Here is a 23,152-nt window from a genome sequence, read left to right as displayed (position 1 = left end):
TGTGGGCAGAGGCCATTTGCTTTCATGGGGTAACAAAACAGGTCCTAAACAGGGGAAGAAAACTGTGGAGAGGCTTGAGAGAGATGGTTCTCAACCTTGAGCTGCATCCCAATCACCCTGGCAATACTACACAACTGTACTCTGTACAGTATGGTACAGTAAAGTACACAAAAAACTTATAGAGGATGCACGCATGTGACAATGTATGCCAGACACATGAACTAACTTACCGTGATTGGACATGCAAACGCACATTCACATCTTTGAAAATTCGCAAGTTGAAAGTTTGCATGTAAGGGATTCACTGTAGAATTGCAATCTAGATATTAGTTATAATGGAAGTCATGATCCTTCTTAATCTATACTTTCATAATAGTCAGGAAACTTACTAGCAGGAATGAAAGAAACCCAAGTTAAACTAGCTTAAGTAGGCAAGTGGGTTAGGGAGACAACAGCAGATATAGAGACTCTTCTTGCCTGTTCGCTTGATGCCAGCCCCTATATGCCAGCTGTTGTACTGCACTTTTCAAGGTACTGTACTGTAAGATTAAAAATGTTTTCTTTGTTTTTTTTTATGCATTATTTGTGTGAAAAGTATTATAAACCTATTACAGTACAGTACTATATAGCTGATTGTGTTAGTTGGGTACCTAGGCTCACTTGGTTGGACTTAGGAGAAAATGGGAGTTACAAACGCAATCTCAGAACAGAACTCACTTGAATTTAGGGGACTTACTGTATTATCATTCATTACAAATAAGAAATGCAATAAACTGGGGTTGAGAGCACTGGCTTTGTTGTCAGAGACCCAAATTTGAATTCCAGATGTACTGCATACAGGTCTGTGATCTTGGACACAATGACCTATTTTGGTCCTCATTTGCTTATCTGCAGAATACGAATAAAAATTATCTATACTTCTTTCTGGTGACTGCAGCCATGAAATTAAAAGACTCTTGCTCCTTTCTTCTATATAGAAGAAAAGTTATGACAAACCTAGACAGAGTATTAAAAAGCAGAGACATTACTTTGCTGACAAAGGTCTGTATAGTTAAAGCTACGGTTTTTCCAGTAGTCATGTATGAACGTGAGAGTTGGACCATCAAGAAGGCTGAGGACTGAAGAATTGATGTTTTGAACTGTGGTGTTGGAGAAGACTCTTGAGAGTTCCTTGGACTGCAAGGCGATCAAACCAGTCAATCCTAAAGGAAATCAATCCTGAATATTCATTGGAAGGACTGATGCTGAAGCTGAAGATATAAAATTTAGTTACCTGATGTGAAGAGTCAACTCATCAGAAAAGACCCTGATGCTAGGAAAGATTGAAGGCAGAAGGAGAAGGGGACAACAGAGGACGCCATAGGAGAGGTTGGATAGCATCATTGACTCAATGGACATGAATTTGAGCAAACTCTGGGAGGTGGTGAAGGACAAGGAGGCCTGGCATGCTGCAGTCCATGGGGTTGCAAAGAGTCAGACACGACTGAAAGACTCAACAATACTTCTTAAGCTTTTGTAAGGATAAAAAATGTAACATATGTAGAAAATGTAGTACATGCCTGACTAGTAGTGATCAATGCTAGCTGCCATTACTACTGTAAGGTAAGCCATCCACTTCCTTTGCCTGAAAGTGTTTCTGATATTCTGACAGCTGTATCTTGACCTTCAGTCCGTCAGTTTCTCTTATTTGCCTTCCTTCCCACAAGATTTGGAATAGTGAGTTACACAAGAATCAACTCACCCTTTCCTGAATTTCGTCAAGAAATACTAAGCTGTTAACATATTCTATGGTAGTAGTTGGGACAAATTCAAGCTTGTATTCTGCATCTTGTGCCTCGGAGATGATGGCATCCACTTTTTTCTTGCTTAGACGAGGAAGCATATAATTCAGCACCTAGGAAAAAAGAAGGAACTGTGAATTGTAACTACTTGAGTATTTCTACTTTATTATACATTTTAGATAAAGTCTAACTAAATGTCTGTTAAATCAGCAGGTAACGAAAGCACAGTATATGAAAAGGATTTTTTTCCCCCACACTGAAACAATAGGATTAGTGTTGAAGATTATTTCCAGAATAAATTAGATTGTACAAGTTATTAAAAAGTTTACCTAGGGACTTCTTTAGTGGTCCAGTGGTTAAAAATCTGTCTTGTAATGCTGGGAAAATGGATTTGATCCCTGGCTGGGGAACTAAGATCCCACTAAGCTCGAGCGCCATAACTACTGAAGCCTGTGCGCTCTGGAGTCTGTGCACTACAAATGAGAGAGCTCATATGCCACAACTAGAGAGTTTGTGTGCCACAGGCAAGATCCCACATGACTCAACCAAGATCCCATATGTTGCAACTAAGACCAGATGCAGCCAAATCAATAAATAATTTTTTTAAAAATCTGCCTAAATGGTCTGATATTTTATAAGTACCCTTTCTGTTACTTTGTCCTGCATAGTGAACATTGTGGTACCATCCCCAGTATCTTTCGTGTTGGGTGGTAGTAATGATTTGGAGGAAGGTGATCTCTCCTTCACAAACAAAGATTGAGTCTGATTGGTCTTAAGGTAAAATGAGCATGGCTTTCTTTGGCTAGTGTGATTGGATTAGAGTGAACCTCTGACATTAGCTGGTCCAATTAAGTAGAAACCCAAGACTTTTGTTTAAGGCTGAGAGATCTCTCTCTCTCTCTCTCTGGACATGAATAAGGAAATAATTATCCTATGGAGCCTTTGACTACCATTTCAGAAAAGTGAGGGTGCATGAGCTTTAGGATGAAGCTGGCACATCAGAAGGAAGCTGGCACACAGTGAATGGAAAAAATCAGGTCTTTAGTAACCACTGAGTCACTAGATCACACCTTCCTGATGCCCATCCACCCTCTGGACTGTTTAGATCCATACATTTTCTGATTGCTGAAGCCAGTTTGAGGGTGGTTTTTTTTTTGTTTGTTTGTTCGTTTTTTGTTTTTGGCTTAGTATACAGTAGTACTCATAGTGCTCAGAAATGTTTGCTGAAATTGACTTTGCTTCAATTCTCTATTGTTTTCTTTTTCAACAGATGAAGCAGCAAAGCTCTAGAAAGGAGTCCAGTACTATACAGCTAATTAGTGACAGAAAAGATATTAGCACTCAGGCCTGTAGCCTTTTAGACAGAGCACCGTCTTCTTTCATCTGCACCAGGGGTCAGCAGAGGTTTTCTGTAAGGGCTAAATAGTAAATACTTTAGATTTGCAGGATATACGGTCTCTGTCACAACCACTCAGCTCTGCCCTCGTAGAGCAACCATAGGCAATACATAAGCGAACTGTCATGGTACAAAACAGGTGGCAGGCTGGAAAGACCCTGTGGGATAGAGTTTGCCAATCTGTTCTATACCATTGTGTCTCTAGAGGTATTTTTTAGAGTCTTTATTGAATCTGTTACAATATTGTTTCTGTTTTACGTTTTTGGGGGTTTTTTGGCTGTGAGGCATTTGCGATCTTAGCTCCCTGACCAGGGAATGAACCTGGGCCCCTTGCACTGGAACGTGAAGTCTTAACTACTGAACCACCAGGGCAGTCCCTTTGTGGTGGTATTTGATTGTATATATGACTAAAGGATATGACTTTATATATGATATATATGACTTCCCTGGTGGCTTAGAGGATAAAGCGTCTGCCCACAATGCGGGAGACCTGGGTTCAATCCCTGGGTAGGGAAGATCCCCTGGAGAAGGAAATGGCAACCCACTCCAGTATTCTTGCCTGGAAAATCCCATGGATGGAGAAGCCTGATAGGATATAGTCCATGGGGTCGCAAAGAGTCGGACACAACTGAGCGACTTCACTTCACTTCACTTCATGACTAAAGGACGACCTGAAAGTTATTGTAGAAGCAATCAAATCTCCTCAGCTCTACCACTCACTAAAATACAATCAGATCTTTAGGGACAGTTTCAGATCAGGAAACCTCAGTATCTAGGATACCTCAGTATCCTAGAATCAACCAGCATTCCTACTAGGACCCTGAGCTGTTACAGCAATGTCTCCTCTGGAGGAAATCTTGAAATGCTCCAACAAAGGAAAAAGGAGTGGATGTAGAAGCCTAGTTTAAGGACTTTTTTTTCCCCTCACCTGAAATTGACTATGCTTGAGACAGAAAGAAAAACATGGAACTTTCCCTACAAATTAAAGATGCTGAATAGACTTAAGTTAATTTTAAATAGCTGCAATACTAGAAAATAAAGATATGCTATTTGCAGGAGAAAAATCGTAAAATAGTTTAAGAGACCATAATTAACATTTTTTCCTAGTTCACAGTTACCTCCAAGCATCGCAAAGGTGATGGAATTAGTTTTTCTTTCAGTTGCTTAGTGTCAATGAGCAGCAGTCCTACATTCCTGGTGGGTCTCAGAGCCACTGCATCCTTGTGCTGTCTGTGATATTTTTCCAGTTGTTCACTAAAGAACTTAACACCTACATAGAATAATTCATACACAGCAAAAAATATATATTAGATTTTAAAGGACCATTACACAGATATATCAAAAATCATTGCATTAATACACTTCCATATGTATTTAAAATGAACTATCCATAGGTAGAGAACCTTGTATAGTTTTAAAATGTTAATTCATGGTGCTTCATATTTTATTCTTGTAATGAAGAAACTAACATTTCATAATGTAAATATATTTTCTGGCTGTTGCTAAGAATAGCTCATGAAAATAACTTGTAATTGCATTAGAGAATCTAGTCTATAATGGAGTAGATTCTAGAATCAGACTGGTTTGAAGTTGGCTTAATCTAACGGTTCTTCCACATCATACCTCAAAATAAGTATGAATATGCATCCTTAGTTGTATTTGATTCTTTGTGACCCCATGGACTATAACCTACCAGGCTCCTCTATCCATGGGATTTTCTAGGCAAAAATACTGGAGTGGGTTGCCATTTCCTCTGCCAGGGGATCTTCCCGACCCAGGGATTAAACCTGCGTCACCTGTGTCTCCTGCATTGCAGGCAGATTCTTTACCAAGTATATAAGGATATTAACAACAGAGAAGGTTTGAAACTCAAGAGATCAGGCATAGCTAAAATTATTTCCATTCCTCTTCCCAACACCTCTGCCAACCCCGCTCCCCACATCAAAGTTAACGTCATTGTCAACTTTGTCTGCCAATGCTGCAGTTGCATTTTGATAATCTTCCTATCTCCAATTTCTCTGCCGTCTAGGGGGTCGCACAGAGTCGGACACCACTGCAGCGACCTAGCAGCAGCAGCAGCAGCAATCTATTTGGATTGGGAAATCACCAGTGGAAGTCTGATTATCTTGAAATCATACTATTGGTCAAAAACAACTCTTACTAATACACATATAATACAAAACAACTCCTTGTCTTTAAAAATTCAGCTAACTTTATTTCCAGTTGGTCCCTCCACTTGAGTCAGACTGTTTTCCCTACTGTTTCCTGATCTTCTTTAACCGTCTTCCACCATCTCTAAGAGAAAAAGATGTTGATCCCTGCTTTTGTTTCCATCGCCTTCTGTTCTGGACACAAGGGGCAGTTTGACACAGTATAAAGAACACATCAGACAAAGTCTTAGAGGACTTAGCCCCAAGTCTTTAACCCACCTGTTGCTTTGGCTAAGTTACTTAATCTTTCTGAGCTTCACCTTCCTCAAGATACAAAAAAAGGGATGACAATTATCTGTCCTACTCATTTTAGAAGGTTTTGATGTGTTTATTTTTGAGAAATGAAAAAATTAGGATATCAAATGATCTGAGAAAACCCCTGGTGAGGAAAGTTGTATAATGTTGCTTGGTCTAGTATTTTCCAAATTTATTTGAACACAGAGTCTTTTTCATAGTATCATGTAATATCCTTCAGAATGGTGGTTCAAGGAATTCCAATTTGGGGGACACAAATTTAGTCCAATACTTTCATTTTATACATAAATAAATTTAGATCACTCAAAGTTAAATGACTTTTATCCATGTTCAAAGGGAAATAAAAGAGTAAAGCCAACAGAAGAGTTCTGTCTTGAGATGGTGGAGGGATGGTTTGTATAACAAACTCTCAAGTCAGGGGAAACAATTTCTAAACCACTCACTCACTGTGTAGTCTTGACGTTGCCTTATCTCTATATTTCCACTTACCTATTTGTAAAATGAGAATACTTGCCTATATAGAATTATGAGGATTAGATAAAATAGATTAGATGAGACAGCACAGTACCTATCATAAGTGCTTAGCAAGTATGGAAAATATTAGTAGACACTGACTTTTATAGAAATTTAGTGGTGAGATATGGCTGATTATTTCAGAAAGCCAGAGTCTGTCTTCTGATCATCTTCTGGGGCTAAACAAAGGGTAGTCTGGCTAAAAGTTTGGTTAAACAGACGTTTATTAAGTATGCTATGCTAAGTCACTTCAGTCGTGTCCGACTCTGTGTGACCCCATAGACGGCAGCCCACCAGGCTCCCCCATCCCTGGGATTCTCCAGGCAAGAACACTGGAGTGGGTTGCCATTTCCTTCTCCAGTGCATGAAAGTGAAAAGTGAAAGTGAAGTCGCTCAGTCGTGTCCGACTCTTAGCGACCCCATGGACTGCAGCCTACCAGGCTTGTCCATCCATGGGATTTTCCAGGCAAGAGTACTGGAGTTGGGTGCCATTGCCTTCTCCATTATTAAGTATAATAAACTATAATATATCTTAGGGCTTCCCAGGTGGCACTTGTGGTAAAGAATTCCCCTGCTGATGCAGGAGACATAATAGATGCGGGTTCAGTCCCTGGGTGGGGAAGATCCCTCTGGAAGAGGAAATGGCAATCTGCTCTAGAATTCTTGCCTGGGAAATCTCATGGACAGAACTTGGAGGGCTACAGTCCATTGAATCACAAAGAGTTGGACATGACTGAGCATCTGAGCACAATATGTCATAGGCAGTGTTATAGTAATTTGAGGGAATATGGTATAACAGGCAAGGCATGGTATCCAAGGGGCAAAGCTACATTCTAATGGGAAATAACTGGGTTCAGAGGTTTAGAAAGTACCAGAAAGTTCCTAAAAGAGGAAGAAAACAACTTTTAGGAGTCCAGGCCAATCTACTCCAGATTCCCAGAAAACAAATGGCTAATACTTATGATACCCTGGTTTGGAGATTGAGACAGGATTGACAAGCCAAGGCAGGACTAGATGAAGGGCAATCTGGGAGCTTGGTGGCCTTATCCAGTTAGGTAACTGGTGAAGGAGTAAAGTTATCCAACATGAGGAACATGATAACAGGAGACTCAGAGGTCTTGGCTCAAGGCTGTGAGTAGACAATCTAGATGGTTAGAACTGGTTATTTGGATTAGTCTATTTCATGCTGAAATGCCAGGCTCCACAGCTTACTGTTACCATGGTGCCACCATAGTACTGATCAGTTTCCTTCAGTTCAACACACACTAAGTCTCAGTGTGACAGTATTGGTGAAGAACGGTAGAAATGAACTTGTCTCATTTTTTTTTAAATTTCTTAAGTAGAACCCAACTTTTGTTTCTTGAGCAAGTTAGTGCTTTGGAAAAAAAGGTCTGTTTCAACTTTTGAAAACTTAAGAGACATAAAAAGTAAATACAGTGTCTATTCTTGGATTAGATTCTGGGCCAAACCAGCTGCAAACTGCTTTATTTGGCAGATTCTGAATATGGTCTAAATGTTGATTTTAGAGATTTTTTTTCAGGTGTGAAAATATTTTGGTTCTGTAGGGACATGCTTTTTGAAGATGCATATTGAAGTATTTCATTTAGGGACTGGCATGTATAATTTACTTTAAAATACTTCAGTGTAATAAAAATAATGAATTGAAAGAAAAACACAAGAATTTACAGAAAAAAAAAATAGTGCTCATTCATTAGGCAAAGTATCAGAGTAAACATTTTCGTGCATGAGAAAAAAAAAGAATGAAATCAATTAATGAAACAAACAAAAAAGAGAATATGAATGATATGCTTCACATTTTTAAATGGTAATAATGAATGCTATATACTTAATTTTCATAATCATTTGGAAACTTTCTTGCCTGAAATTTCACTTGGGCATTGTATTTTATTATCTTTGGTTCAATAAAATAAGTTTAATAAAATAACTTCTCCATGGTTCTAATCTCATGACTAAGGTGTCGATCCATACCTACCTGGTTGCAATAAGGCTGTACAAATAGAATTACTTGAATTCCTGAGACAGAATGAATTCCTGAGATACATGTTACCTATGTAAACATTTTTTAAGGAATCTGAGGGGAAAACATTCCTTTCAACTCCTTTCCATATAGAGGCTATATGACCTTGGCACTGGCACAGCTTCATACTAAAAGATAAGCTCTTGGGGAAGAATTCCTTCCCATAATATTCTGAAATAAAACATAACAGTAAAACTAAAGAAAAATGTGGTTCTACAGAAAATAATCTAGAAATGAATAAACTCTTGTGTTTTGTCAGGCCAACTCTTTTGGGCTACCATCTCTGTCACCACACACCACAAAACAGAAACCTAGACCATGATAAAAATCCCATGGACAAAGGAACCTGGTAGGCTGCAGTCCATGGGGTCGCGAAGAGTAGGACACAACTGAGCAACTTCACTTTCACTTTCCACTTTCATGCATTGGAGAAGGAAATGGCAACCCACTCCAGTGTTCTTGCCTGGAGAATACCAGGGACGGGGGAGCCTGCTGGGCTGCCATCTATGGGGTCAGACACAGTCGGACACGACTGAAGCGACTTAGCAGCAGCAGCAGCAGCAGCAGACCATGATAAAGCTTGATATGACTCTTAGATATAATTAGCAAGGACAAATGAAAACTTACCAGGTTCTTGAAGTTTAAGATCTTGTAAATCAAGACTTTCATTTTCCTTGAAGAATATTTGAAACTTTTCAAATGTAGCTGCATAGAATTGGGCAGATTCAAATGCTGCCTGTATGGCTTCCTAAACATTATATAAAATAAAAACAAACAAAACTATATTTTTCCTGAGCAGAATTTAATTCTATACAACTAAAAAATGAAGATGCACACTATGCTGTGACCTGGGGATATATAAGTGAGAGAAAAGGTACCATCCTTGATGACAAAGGGCAGTTAATAAATTCTCTTATGAAACTTAAAAAAAAAATACATCTTTAAATGTGACTTTCAAAGAATTGTTTCTTATGATTAAAAAGAAGTAAACTTGTAATTTTTTAGCTTCATGGTGAACTTATACATCACTAGTAGGTATATGGCAAGAGACAATGTCTACTTATTTTCCAAATTGCAAAGTTTATATCTTGGTTTAAGTGTTTTTGAGTGAAGGCAAAACCATTTAGCATATATGCAAAATTACTTGCCTAATCTCATTATTAAATTCTCTATGCTGGCAGGTCTCCTATTTCAAACTGTCTTCAGAATTTGCCCTAATAAATACTTTCCGTCACTTTGCTTAAACTTGGCGCAAACCTCCACTTTCCTACAAGACGTTTCCTATAATACCATGTCAGTACACATTATCATAGTTCAATGGCATCATAATGCCTTCGAATGGCAGTCAGGACTTGTTTCTTGTTGATCTTAGCCTATTAGTCCCTGGCTACACTCCACTGCCTTCTCTTAATATTTCCTACTAAGACTTCTTGCAAATGACTGCAATTTGCCCCAAGGAAAACTAGAGATGATCAATGGAATTGCTCATTCCCAACACACCAATGCTAGGGTAGGTGGCTCAGACGCTTGCTTTACATACTTAGTGGGTAGTGGTAGAAATTTTAATTACAAACAATAGTACATACCCTAGATGGCTATATTTAGATATTTGTTCATTTATTTCCTTTCAATAAGCTTCGTATATAACCTTCCAGAATGTTTCTGCTGTTTATTTTTTTACATTAAAAATTGAAGGGAAGATATCATGTGAAAGTATATCTCCTTTGAGCAGATTTAATAGTGTCTCTGGTACATGATCATGCAAGTGTTAGACAGAAACACAATGGGTGACCCCAAAATGGAAAGCTCCACCAACATGTTCAAATATGATTTTTAAAACCTCACAGCATAGTTGATGGAATAGTTCAAAGAATTCCATATACAGTCACTGAATTCCTTAAATTTTAATAATATATCACATTTGCTTTATGACTTTCTCTCTATACATTATTTTACTCTGAACCATTTGGAAGAAAGCTTCAGACACGAGATATTTCTAACACTAAATATTTCAGGGTTTATTTAATAAACACAAAAATATTTTCTTAAACTGCCATAATATTAATATAATGACTTAAATCAGGAAATTAGCATTGATATTAATACTATTATCTAATTACAGACCTTTATACAAATTTTGGGAGAAGGCAATGGCAACCTACTCCAGTACTCTTGCCTGGGAAATCCCACGGACGGAGGAGCCTGGTAGGCTACAGTCCACGGGGTCGCGAAGAGTCAAACATGACTGAGCGACTTCAGTTTCACTTTTCACTTGCATGCTTTGGAGAAGGAAATGGCAACCCACTCCAGTGTTCTTGCCTAGAGAATCCCAGGGACGGGAGCCCGGTGGGCTGCTGTCTACGGGGTCACACAGAGTTGGACACGACTGAAGCGACTTAGCAGCAGCAGCAGCATACAAATTTTGCCATCTCTCCCAATAATGTCTTTCATAGCAAAATAAAAAACTTCCCCCACCCCGGCCCACTATCCTATCCAGTATCAGGTATTGTATCTTGTCATGTATCTTTGGTGTCCTTTAATCTGGACCAATTTCTCAATTTTTGTCTTTCATGATCTTTACCTTTTTGAAGAGTATCGTGTGTGTGTGTGTAACATTTCTTAATGCTTACATTCAGTTATACTTTGGCAATAATATGACAGAAATGATGTATGTTCTCCATGTATCATGTTTAAAGGCACATAATATTGATATGTCCCATTACTAGCGATGTTAATGTACTAAAGTGGTATCTGTGAAGTCTGTCACTGTAAATGTACTATTTTCTCTCTTTAAATCAATAAATATCTTATGCAGAAATGTTTTGAGATAAAAGTCCTTTTTCTCACTATACCTTTGCATATCCATTTCAGTAATCATTGGAGATTCTCACCTATTTCTATGGTTGCTATAGAAGTGGTGATAAAGTGCTATAAAGTGGTGGTCTTTTTTTAGGTTTTCCTTCTACGTTTATTAGTTGGCATTTTACTGTAAGGAATAGCTTTCCATTCTCACTCCATTGATTCATTCATTTACTCATAAAATATGCTTATGTATTCTCATTTTCAAACACTGTTATAACCATTACTTATTTTAATGGTCAGATTGTTCTAGAGAGACCCTTCAAGTTGGCTTTTTAATCTTTTATGCATGTCTCCATTAGTTCTTAGACATTTTATTTACGTGTGTAGGGGTCGGGGTGGAGGGGCTTTCCTGGTGGCTAGATGGTAAAGAATCTGCCTGCAGTGAAGGAGACCCTGGTTCAATTCCTGGATCGGGAAGATCCCTTGGAAAAGTAAATGGCAACCCATTCCAGTATTCTTGCTTGGAAAATTCCATTGACAGAGGAGCCTGGCAGGCTACAGTCTATGGTGTCACAAAGAGTCAGACATGACTAAGCAATTAACGCTTTCACTTTCACTCATATTTTGGTTCAACAGTATGCTCTGGGCTATTCTTGTACTTCCCTTGTTCTGCTGCTGCTGCTGCTAAGTTGCTTCAGTCGTGTCCGACTCCGTGCGACTCCATAGATGGCAGCCCACCAGGCTCCCCTGTCCTTGGGATTCTCCAGGCAAGAACACTGGAGTGGGTTGCCATTTCCTTCTCCAATGCATGGAAGTGAAAAGCGAAAGTGAAGTCACTCAGTCGTGTCTGACTCTTAGCGACCCCATGGACTGCAGCCTACCAGGCACCTCCGTCCATGGGATTTTCCAGGCAAGAGTACTGGGGTGGGGTGCCATTGCCTTCTCCCTTGTTCTAGGAATAAGCAATTTCTTCAGAGATAAGGATCTTTTGCTTTGGAATGATACATAGAAACCAAAGTGTGGACACTCAATGTGCTCATCACTTTTAGGATGTCACTGCTTCCAGACCATCTCAGTGAGCAGAACAAGAAACACGCACATGCGCACACCCCCCACAAATATACATACATACCCAAACCCTATATATAGTTCTCTTTCTACTGATTAATTAAAAATCATGAGTTCATAATTCCGTTTTCAATATAACACCATTCTGGCCTTTTCTCTTCCATATTTGTACTTCCCTTTCTGAGGATGATAACCTCATTTCATTATCCACAATATATTTAGTTGTTTGCTAAACTACAGAATATACAGAAAGTCATTTCAGAATTGCTAATGCACTAATACCACTGTGAAAAACAAACTAACTGGAATCTAACATTTGTTATAATTACAGTGATCTTTAGCTTAAGGGTATATAAGCAAAACACTGTATTTATTTATTTTTAAGACCTTGATTTAATTTATTAATTTACTTTTTAAAAATTAATTTATTTATTTTACTTTATAATATTGTATTGGTTTTGCCATATATTGACTTGAATCCTCCATGAGTATACATGTGTTTCCCATCTTGAACCCTGCTCCCACTTCCCTCCCTATCCCATCCCTCTGGGTCATCCCAGTGCACCAGCCCCGAGCATCCTGTATCCTGCATCAAACCTGGACTGGCGATTTGTTTCACATATGATATTTTACATGTTTCAATGCCATTCTCCCATATCTTCCGACCCTCGCCCTCTCCCACAGAGTCCAAAAGACTGTTCAATACATCTGTATCTCTTTTGCTGTCTCGCATACAGGATTATTGTTACCTTCTTTCTAAATTCCATATATATGCGTTAGTATACTGTATCGGTGTTTTTCTTTCTGGCTTACTTCACTCCGTATAATAGGTTCCAGTTTCATCCAGTTTCATTAGAACTGATTCAAATGTATTCTTTTTAATGGCTGAGTAATATTCCATTGTGTATATGTACCACAGCTTTCTTATCCATTCATCTGCTGATGGACATCTAGGTTGCTTCCATGTCCTAGCTATTATAAACAGTGCAGTGATGAACACTGGGATACACGTCTCTTTCAATTCTGGTTTCCTCAGTGTGTATGCCCAGCAGTGGGATTGCTGGGTCGTAATGGCACCCCACTCCAGTATTTTTGCCTAGAAAATCCCATGGATGGAGGAGCCTGGTAGGCTGCAGTTCATGGGGTCGCTAGAGTAGGACACGACTGAGCAACTTCACTTTCACTTTTCACTTTCATGCATTGGAGAAGGAAATGGAAACCCACTCCAGTGTTCTTGCCTGGAGAATCCCAGGGATGGGGAAGCCTGCTGGGCTGCCGTCTATGGGGTCGCGCGGAGCCAGACACGACTGAAGCAGCGCAGCAACAGCAGCAGCAGCAGCATGGCAGTTCTATTTCCAGTTTTTAAGGAATCTCCACACTGTTCTCCATAGTGGCTGTACTAGTTTGCATTCCCACCAACAGTGTAAGAGGGTTCCCTTTTCTCCACACCCTCCCCAGCATTTATTGCTTGTAGACTTTTGGATAGCAGCCATTCTGACTGGCGTGAAATGGTACCTCATTGTGGTTTTGATTTGCATTTCTCTGATAATGAGAAAACACTGTATTTAAAAGTTACTTGTTTGAGTGTTTTCCCCTTCCTCACAGTGTGGTTATTCATTTGAAATATAGAATAGTTCATTTGTTTTTTAATGCATCTATTTTAAGATTTTGTTTCCTCATTCTCATAGCTTTCCTGTTGTTGTTTAGACACTAAGCTAGGTCCCACTCTTTCATGACCTCATTGATTGTAGCCTGCATGGCTCCTCTGTCCATGGGACTTTCCAGGCAAGAATACTGGAGTAGGGTGCCGTTTCCTTGTCTAGGGGATCTTCCTGAGCCAGGGATCGAACCCACGTCTCCTGCATTGGCAGATGTATTCTTTACCACTAGGGAAGCACATCGATTTTTAAAGAACTATACTGGACTATACTAAAAGGTATGCTCAGAACTATGTGTGACTCTTCTCATCTTTTCTACTCCAAACCCATCCTGTCTACACCATTCCCACTGTCTTCTCTAGGGAACCAATTTCCTTAGTTTCTGGTTTATCTCTTCCTTCTCCCTATTTTCTGACATAAAAAGTAGCACACTATAGATATTCTTGTCTAATTTGATTTTTCCACCTAACAGTATATCCTGGAAATCACTCCATAGTTAATAAATTTTCATGTTACTTAGGTGTATTTCTGGGCTTTTTATTCCATTTCACTGGCCTGATAAATATGCATGTGCCAATACGACAATCTTTTAATTATAGAGTTTATATTTAATACTTGGCTAGAATAGTACCCCAAATAGCTTTTCTTTTTTAGGGTTTTCCTAGCTTCCATGGATGTCTATTATTCCTTATAGGCACTGACTCAATGGACGTGAGTCTCAGTGAACTCTGGGAGTTGGTGATGCACAGGGAGGCCTGGCATGCTGCGAATCATGGGGTGCAAAGAGTCGGACATGACTGAGCGACTGATCTGATCTGATCTGATAAACCTAACATGCTTTACAATAAGTTTATTATTATTATTATTTTATTGGCATTTGTATTACATTTATAAATTAACCTAGGGAGAACAGAAGCCTTTATTATGTTGAGTCATTCCATCTAAGAATATTTATCCATGTTTGTGTCTTCCAGAAGCCTTTAAGAAAACTTAAAAGATATTCTTATATAGATTTTTTAGCATTTCTTACTAGGTTTATTCCTAAATATATTATCTGCTTTGTTGCTATTACAAATGGAGATTTTTCCACCAGGCGTTTTCAGTATTCTGGAACAATTTATGTGACACTGTGAGTATATGGCCTTTGGTGAGTCAATCTCTTTATATATGGTATTTTGTGAATATATGATCTTTGGTGAGTTCCCCTGTGAACCCATTTGGGCCTGGTGCTTTTTACAAGGTATTTCTTTAATAACTTCCTCTGTTTCTGTGGATATTGGCAAGCTTTCTATTTCCAGTGCTGTTAATTTAGATACCCATGTTTCCCTAAAAATACTATCCATTTAATCTAAGTTTTCAAATTTATTTGGATAAATGTCTGCAAGGTTTTCATATTTATATAGATAAGCCAATTTTTATTTGGATAAAAATCCCTTGTTTTTTTTCTGTTTCAATGGTTATTTCCTTATTATTTATCACTGATTATGTTAGTTAAGAATTCTATATCCTAATTTACATTTTTCCTACTTGATCTGTCTTCTAATGAAAGCTCCATGTTAAAGACTTCTGTTCACAGTAATTCTGTTTATGTACCATATATGTCTCATTGCATCTCTTTGTCTTTTGCGTTCCCTGTACTATTTTGTCCGTAGAGATTTATAGCCCTGACTCATGGGACCACAAGTCTTGTTTTCTGTGGTTACATTTGCCTTTACAATATTGAACACTACTCCATATTTTGTCTCTCTGAATTCTTTGTCTTACATTGCCCATTTGTTCTTGCATGCTGTGTGTCTTATCCGTTAGAGCCCTCAGCATATTAATCATCAGTTCAGTTCAGTTCACTCAGTCATGTCCAACCCTCTGTGACCCCATGGACTGCAGCATGTCAGGATTCCCTGTCCATCACCAACTTCTGGAGCTTGCTCAAACTCACATCCATCCAGTCAGTGATGCCATCCAATTATCTCATCCTCTGTCATCCCCTTCTCCTCTAGCTGGAAAAACCACAGCTTTGACTGGATGGACCTTTGTTGGCAAAGTAATGTCTCTGCTTTTTAATATGCTGTCTAGGTTGGTCATAGCTTTTCTTCCAAGGAGCAAGTGTCTTTTAATTTCATGGCTGCAGTCACCATCTGCAGTGATTTTGGAGCCCCCCAAAATGAAGTCTCTCACTGTTTCCACTGTCTCCCCATCTGTTTGCCATGAGGTGATGGGACCAGATGCCATGATCTTAGTTTTCTCTATATTGAGTTTTAAGCCAATATTTTCACTCTCCTCTTTCACTTTCATCAAGAGGTTCTTTAGTTCTTCTTTGCTTTCTTCCATAAGGGTGGTGTCATCTGCATATTTGAGGTTATTGATATTTTCCCTGGAAATCTTGATTCCAGCTTGTGCTTCATCCAGACCGTATTTCTCATGATGTACTCTGCCTGGTGGCTCAGATGGTAAAGGGTCTGCCTGCAATGTGGGAGACCCAGGTTCAATTCTGGGTCGGGAAGATCCCCTGGAGAAGGAAATGGCAATCCACTCCGGCACTCTTGCCTGGAAAATCCCATGGACAGAGGAGCCTGATAGGCTACAGTCCATGGGGTTGCAAAGAGTCGGACACGACTGAGCGACTTCACTTCACTTCACTCTGCATAGAAGTTAAATAAGCAGGGGGACAGTATACAGCCTTGATGTACTCCTTTTCTGATTTGGAACCAGTCTGTTGTTCCATGTCCAGTTCTAACTGTTGCTTCCTAACCTGCATACAGATTTCTCAGAAGGCAGGTCAGGTGGTCTCGTATTCCCATCTCTTTCAGAGTTTTTCACAGTTTATTGTGATCCACACAGTCAAAGGCTTTGGCATAGTCAATAAAGCAGAAATAGATGTTTTTTTTCTGGAGCTCTCTTGCTTTTTTGATGATCCAGCGGATGTTGGCCATTTGACCTCTGGTTCCTCTGTCTTTTCTAAATCTAGCTTGAACATCTGGAAGTTCATGGTTCACATACTGTTGAAGCCTGGCTTGGAGAATTTTGAGCATTACTTTACTAGCGTGTGAGATGAGTGCAATTGTGCAGTCATTTAGCATACTTTGGCATTGCCTTTCTTTAGGATTGGAATGAAAACTGACCTTTTCCAGTCCTGTGGCCACTGCTGAGTTTTCCAAATTTGCTGGCATATTGAGTGCAGCACTTTCACAGCATCATCTTTTAGGATTTGAAAGAGCTCAACTGGAATTCCGTCGCCTCCACTAGCTTTGTTTGTAGTGATGTTTCTTAAGGCCCACTTCACTTTCCATTCCAGCATGTCTGGCTCTAGGTGAGTGATCATACCATCGTGGTTATCTGGGTCATGAAGATCTTTTTTGTATAGTTCTTCTGTGTATTGTTGCCACCTATTCTTAATATCTTCTGCTTCTGTTAGGTCCATTCCATGTCTGTCCTTTATTGTGCCCTTCTTTGCATGAAATGTTCCCTTGATATCTCTAACTTTCTTTAAGAGATCTCTAGTCTTTCCCATTCTATTAATCATAGTTGTTCTATTAATCATGCATTCGTGCTCAGTCTTTTTAGTCGTGTCCGACTCTTTGTGACCCCATGGACCATGGCCTGCCAGGCTCCTCTGTCCATGGGATTCTCCAGGCAAGAATACTGGAATGGGTTGCCATTTCCTTCTCCAATGACTATTAATCATAGTTGTATGATTATTTAATCATAGTTGCTTTAAATTCTCGGTCTGATATGTCCAATACCCCTGCCATGTCTGGGTCTGATACTTGCTCTGTCTTCTAATATTTTCCCTTTTTAATATGCCTTGTAACTTTTTTTGATAACTGGATATGATATACTTGGTAAAAGGAATGGCTGTTAATAGGTCCTTAGTTAGAGGATGATATGTGTCAGGGAAGGGGATATATTTTACCTTCATCCTTTGATTAGGTCTCAGTCTTTTAATGAGCCAGTGTCTCTGCACTGTAAGTATCATAAATGTCTCTTGCTTTTTTTCCCCCATCTCTCCTTAGGTGAGACAGGATGGCTAGAGTAGGCTGGAGTTGTATATTTCCCTTCCCTCAGGTCAGTAAAGACCTGACAATACACTAGCAAATTAAACTCTGGATAACTAATTTCCTCTAAGGGCAGGCCTTGTTAAGAACAGAGTGCTCTGATATATTTCAAATGATTCCTTTTCCCCTCTCCCTGCTGGAAGCATGAGGAGATCTTTTTCTAATATTTACTGTGAGAACCTGGTTGAGCTCCTGCAGGTAAATTTCATAATACTGTGGGAGTCTCCTATAACTGGGTCCCCGGAGTGTTTTACTCTGAGTTGTTCACACTGAGCTTCCAGCAAAGTACCAATTACAGTTCTGGTTTTCCCGTCCTGGCACTGGTTCTTACTGAGGTTTCTGCCCATGAGTCTCTGCTCTCAGAACCATGACTTCCAGGATATATTACTCTGTCTCTCTAATCTTGAGGGCTGTGGTTTTCCCTATGCCCTCACCTCTCTTCCAGACCCATTAACAGTCTGTTCAATCAGTGTGTTCAGCTTTTTACTTGTTAGGATGGAGTGGCAACTTCCAAGCTCCTTACATGTGGATCTACAAATAGAAAGATCAGTCTTTTTACCAGATATCTCTTGGTTGGATGAAACTCATCTTCGTTCCACAAAAACTCCAGATCAGCATCAAGTTCTCTAGGTCACATTGTCTTTCTAAAACTACTTTTTCTATGGCCTTGCTACTTGAAGGACTGGCTTATCTAGATAAAAATTCTTGATCACACTTTTTCCCCTTGAGTTTCATTAAAAAGTGCTGTTCCATCATCACCTTTCTTTATATGTCATTTTGAGAAGCCTGATGCTGGTTCCATATGTTATGTTATTATTTTGCTTTGAGAACTGGAGGAAATTTTTTTTTTTCTTTGAAAGATAGTAGTTTCAAGAGTACGTATCTCAGAGTTAATTGGTCTAGGTCAATTTTCCAAGGTACTCTGTATATAGATTCACAGTTTCTTTTCTTGGACTATAGTTATATGCTTGTTCTACCCCTTGTTTTGTTTTTCTTCTTCAGAGACTTTAATTATATGTATATTATTTCTTCTTTGCCTGTTTTCCATTTTGATTATTTTCTTTCTAACCATTTTTTTTTCTTATATCTTGTACAGTGGTAAAGAATCTGCCTGCCAATGAAGAAGACACAAGAGATGTGGGTTCTATCCTTGGGTCAGGAAGATCCCCTGGAGTAGTAAATGGCAACCCACTCCAGTATTCTTGCCTGGAACATTCCATAGACAGAGGAGCCTGGTGGGCTACAGTCCATAGGGTCGCAAAGAGTTGTACAAAACTGAGCAACTGAAGACATGCAGAAACACTAGCTTATTTTCATTCTCTTGGTTGTTTTCCTGTCTTTTAAATTTTAGTTTCAGTTTATTCTCCTTTGGACACTATGAAATTTAGTCTACATTTCTGAGATAATTTTGTCTTAAAACAATACCATTTATATTTTAAATTCTGAATTTTTGGTATGTTATTTCACACATATTCAGGCTTGAATATGTGTTTGATGTTATATACTTGAGTTTACAGTACAGCTTTTGTTTCATGGCTTTGAGGGGGAAGAGAAGGAATATTCATTAGCTTTTTTAATCTTCATTTTTATGATTTTTCCCTATGGTAACTTCTCATGTATTTAATATATTTTAATTAATTCAGTTCATGGATTTGGAGTAATTTATAAGATTTATAATTCAAAGGCATTTTACATTGTAAGTGTAGCAATGTACAGATTACTTTATTTTATCATCTGGTTGTGGGGAGTCAGGTATATTCTGATTTTTTGGTTCTTTTTTGTTTAGCAGGACCTTAACTTTTCATCAGTTGCTTTATTTCTTCTGCACCACTCAATATTCAAATAATGCCTCTTCTTCCTTTTTTTAAAAAAAATTAATTAATTTTTTGGAGGCTAATTACTTTACAATATTGTATTGGTTTTGCCATACATTGACATGAATCCACCACGGGTTTACATGTGTTCCCTATCCTGAACTCCCCTCCCTCCTCCCTCCCCATCCCATCCCTCTGGGTCATCCCAGTGCACCAGCCCCGAGCACCCTGTATCTACCTTATTTTCTCCCCTAGAAGTTATGCCATCTTGAATAGCTTGTGCCTTTATGTCTCTTTCCTATCATCAGTGCTCTGATATACTAGGACTTTAAAAAAATCTCTTAACCATCTAGAGATTAAGTAGCATTCAATTTAAAGATGAGACAGGAAGAAAATATGTTGCTCAGTTAATTAAAAATTTAAAGTATTGTAAAAATGGCTTTAGTAAAAGAAAATATACCTTTATTTGGAAGATAATTGTGTGAAAATTCTTATCATCATCAAATACTGCTGATAAGCTTGGACCAAACCCACAAGTTTTTTCTTCCATTTTGTTGTTAATGTAAGGGCTGGTAAAAGCATCGAAATATGAATCAGGCACGAGATTAGGAACTGATAACACAGTGTTTTGGAAATGATTAATTGCACCTGAAATACCATCCTGTTAGAGAGAAAAGCACAAACAAAAATGTAAATACATATAAGCATATATATATAAAAATTTATGAATTTTCTAAAATACTAAAATAAATAAGAATAATTCATTCAACCATACCAAGTACTACATTGACTCTAAGTATATGACAAATCAGAAGACACAGCCCCTGTATTTAGGAACTATGTTTTCTAATTGAGAGAGAAACTGATAAGCAAAAAATTCCAACACATTAAGATGAATATATTATATTCATTTGAAATATGAACAAAACCCAGAAAAGTCATAAGGGAAAGAAGGCCAAGACAGGCCTAAGAATATCAGGGAATGTTTAAAGGGTGGCTAGGGTTTGCCAACCCACTCCAGTGTTCTTGCCTGGAGAATCCCAGGGATGGGGGAGCCTGGTGGGCTGCCGTCTATGGGGTTGCACAGAGTCAGACATGACTGAAGCGACTTAGCATCAGCAGCAGAAGCAGGGCTTGCCAGGTGGTGTTAGTGGGAAAGAACCTGTCTGCCAATGCAGGAGACATAAGAGACACAAGTTTGATCCCTAGGTCAGGAAGATCCCTTGGAGAAGGGCATGGCAACTCACTCCAGTATTCTTGCCTGGAGAATTCCATGGACAGAGGAACCTGGCAGGCTATGGTCCATGGGGTTGCAGAGTCAGACATGGCAGACTAGCAAGCAAGCAATAAAAGTTCATATTCTTTGAGCAGTAATTTCCATTCTAGATATCTATCTTTAGAAAACAATTAGGTATGTAAACAATAATTCATGTGGAACGGCACTCACTGAAGCAATACTTATAGTAAAAACTAATTAGAGAAATACTTTAGTGTTCAAAAATAGAATGGTTAAGTTATAGTATATTTATACAAATGAAAATTAGGTACCTTTTCAAAATGGTGTCTCCAAAGATTGATTAATGAATGACATGGGAAAAGTTTATAATATAATGTTACAAAGCTTATAAAAAAAAAGAGAGAGCAGGATAAAACTGGTGTATAAATCCCATTTTAAAATGCATATGTAACATCTCATGGCAGGTTGAGTGCAGCACTTTCACAGCATAATCTTTTGGATCAAGTATTTGGATCAAGTAGTAGGAGACCATAGTTAATCCAAGCAAGAACAATGTCAGATGTCAAGACTTAAGTATATGATTTTTCCTTTAGATGAAGCTCTATGTGTGTATGCATGTTTGAAATGCTAAGACTAATGACCAAAGTAAGAGTGAGAAAAAAATAAAAAATTCATGATTGATAGTCCTGTTTATACTGCCATTGGCTAATTTGGGGCTACATGAAGCAAAATCTTATGTGTGGTGTGAACATATGAACATGCTTAGCCTACAACTTATCTAGGAATTAAAAATACTCCTGTTGGGCTTCCCTGGTGGCTCAGGTGGTAAAGAATCCATCTGTAATGCAGGAGACCCAGGTTCAGTCCCTGGGTTGGGAAGATCCAAAAAAGGCTATCCACTCCAGTATTCTTGCCTGGAGAATTCTATGGACAGAGGAGCCTGGCAGGCTCCAGTCCATGGGGTTGCAAAGAGCTGGATACGAATGACTGACTAACACTCATGTTGGGAGTAGGGTCCTTCAACAGGAAAGATTAAGTGTTGAGGTTTTCAAGGCCTATCCCTTGGCACTTAAGGAGAATAGACAGCTGCTAGTTGGAGAGAGCTTTCTTGTGTTATCTCCTGTACTCTGTCTTCCATGTTAAGACTATGAATATTCTGGCCTGGAAAGGGCATGAAAATGCAGTGCCTCTCTTATTGGGAACTCCTGAGAGAGAGTCCAACTATAGGGACCTCAGCAGGCTTCTCATCCTTGTAAATATCCTAAACAAGCCTGATGATCTCATAAATTACAGAATCAAAAATTGTTGGAAGAGGAAGCAACCTTAAAACTCACCTGCCTCCTTATTTTACAGATGCATGTACTGAGCCTCAGAAAGGTAAGTGGTTTCCCTAAGGTCAAAGAGCCTACTAATTGAAAAGCCAAGACTAGAATCTAGAGATCCTGATTACTAGTGCTTTTGCACCACAGTACACCAGCTAAAGACAGAAAATATAGTCTCTGATTGGTCTATTAATCTGTGCTTGTACCTGAAGGAGGAAAGCAGAACTCTAAAATGTCTTCCAGAATCCACCCTGCCTGGTTTACATGCCCTGTATAATCTCCTTCTCTTGGGTATGGGCAGTATCTGTGAACATGATGGATGCCATAGTCATGATGAGGTTACATCATAGGGAAAGACAAAGGGACTTTGCAGACATAATTGCCTGTGAGTTAATCAAGAATGTGATGGGACTTCCCTCATCGTCCAGTGGTTAAGAATCTGCCTGCCAATGCAGGGGATACTGGTTGGATTCCTGGTCTGAGAAGATTCTACATGTTATGAGGCAACTACGCCCATGTGCTGCAACCATGGAACCTGCGTGCTGCAACTATTGAAGCCCGGAAGCCCTAAAGCCTGTGCTCTGCAACAAGAGAAGCCACGGTAACGGGAAGCAAACATACCACAATTAGAGTGTAGCCTCTGCCCACCACAACTAGAGAAAGCCTGCATGCAGTAACGAAGACCCAGCGCAATCAAAAATCCATACACAAATAAATAGACATATTTTAAAAAGAAAGAATGTGATGATCCATGGTAGACCTGATTGAATCAAGTGAAAGTTCTTAAAAGAGAGATTGGACCCTTCTCAAAGGACATTCTCCAGCTGGTCTTGAAGAAGCAGACAGACATATGTAACTGGATGGATCTCAGCTGACTTCCCTCAGGAAACCAGGGACTTCAGTCCGATAGCTACTTAGAGATGAATTTTCACAACAACTTGAGAGAAACTGGAAGTGGATCTGCCCGACCCAGGGGTCTAACCCAGGTCTTCCGTATTGTAGGCAG

General features: G+C 39.0%; 1 protein-coding gene across 3 annotated transcripts in view; it reads right to left on the bottom strand.

The window, feature by feature from the left end:
- The window catches only part of DNAH6 (dynein axonemal heavy chain 6), a 271,508-nt gene that overhangs the window by 204,423 nt on the left and 43,933 nt on the right, over positions 1-23,152 (bottom strand). For all 3 annotated transcript variants that reach the window (XM_070379404.1, XM_070379405.1, XM_070379406.1), the window contains exons 11-14: positions 20,048-20,248; positions 8,821-8,941; positions 4,296-4,447; positions 1,742-1,894 (exon numbers count right to left, since the gene is read on the bottom strand). In XM_070379404.1, the coding sequence (XP_070235505.1) occupies positions 1,742-1,894; positions 4,296-4,447; positions 8,821-8,941; positions 20,048-20,248 (627 nt within the window). The remainder of the gene's footprint in view (positions 1-1,741; positions 1,895-4,295; positions 4,448-8,820; positions 8,942-20,047; positions 20,249-23,152) is intronic.

Source organism: Bos mutus, chromosome 11 (assembly GCF_027580195.1).
Source record: "Bos mutus isolate GX-2022 chromosome 11, NWIPB_WYAK_1.1, whole genome shotgun sequence".
Taxonomy (NCBI): Eukaryota; Metazoa; Chordata; class Mammalia; order Artiodactyla; family Bovidae; genus Bos; species Bos mutus.
This window is presented reverse-complemented; position numbering and strand designations above follow the sequence as displayed.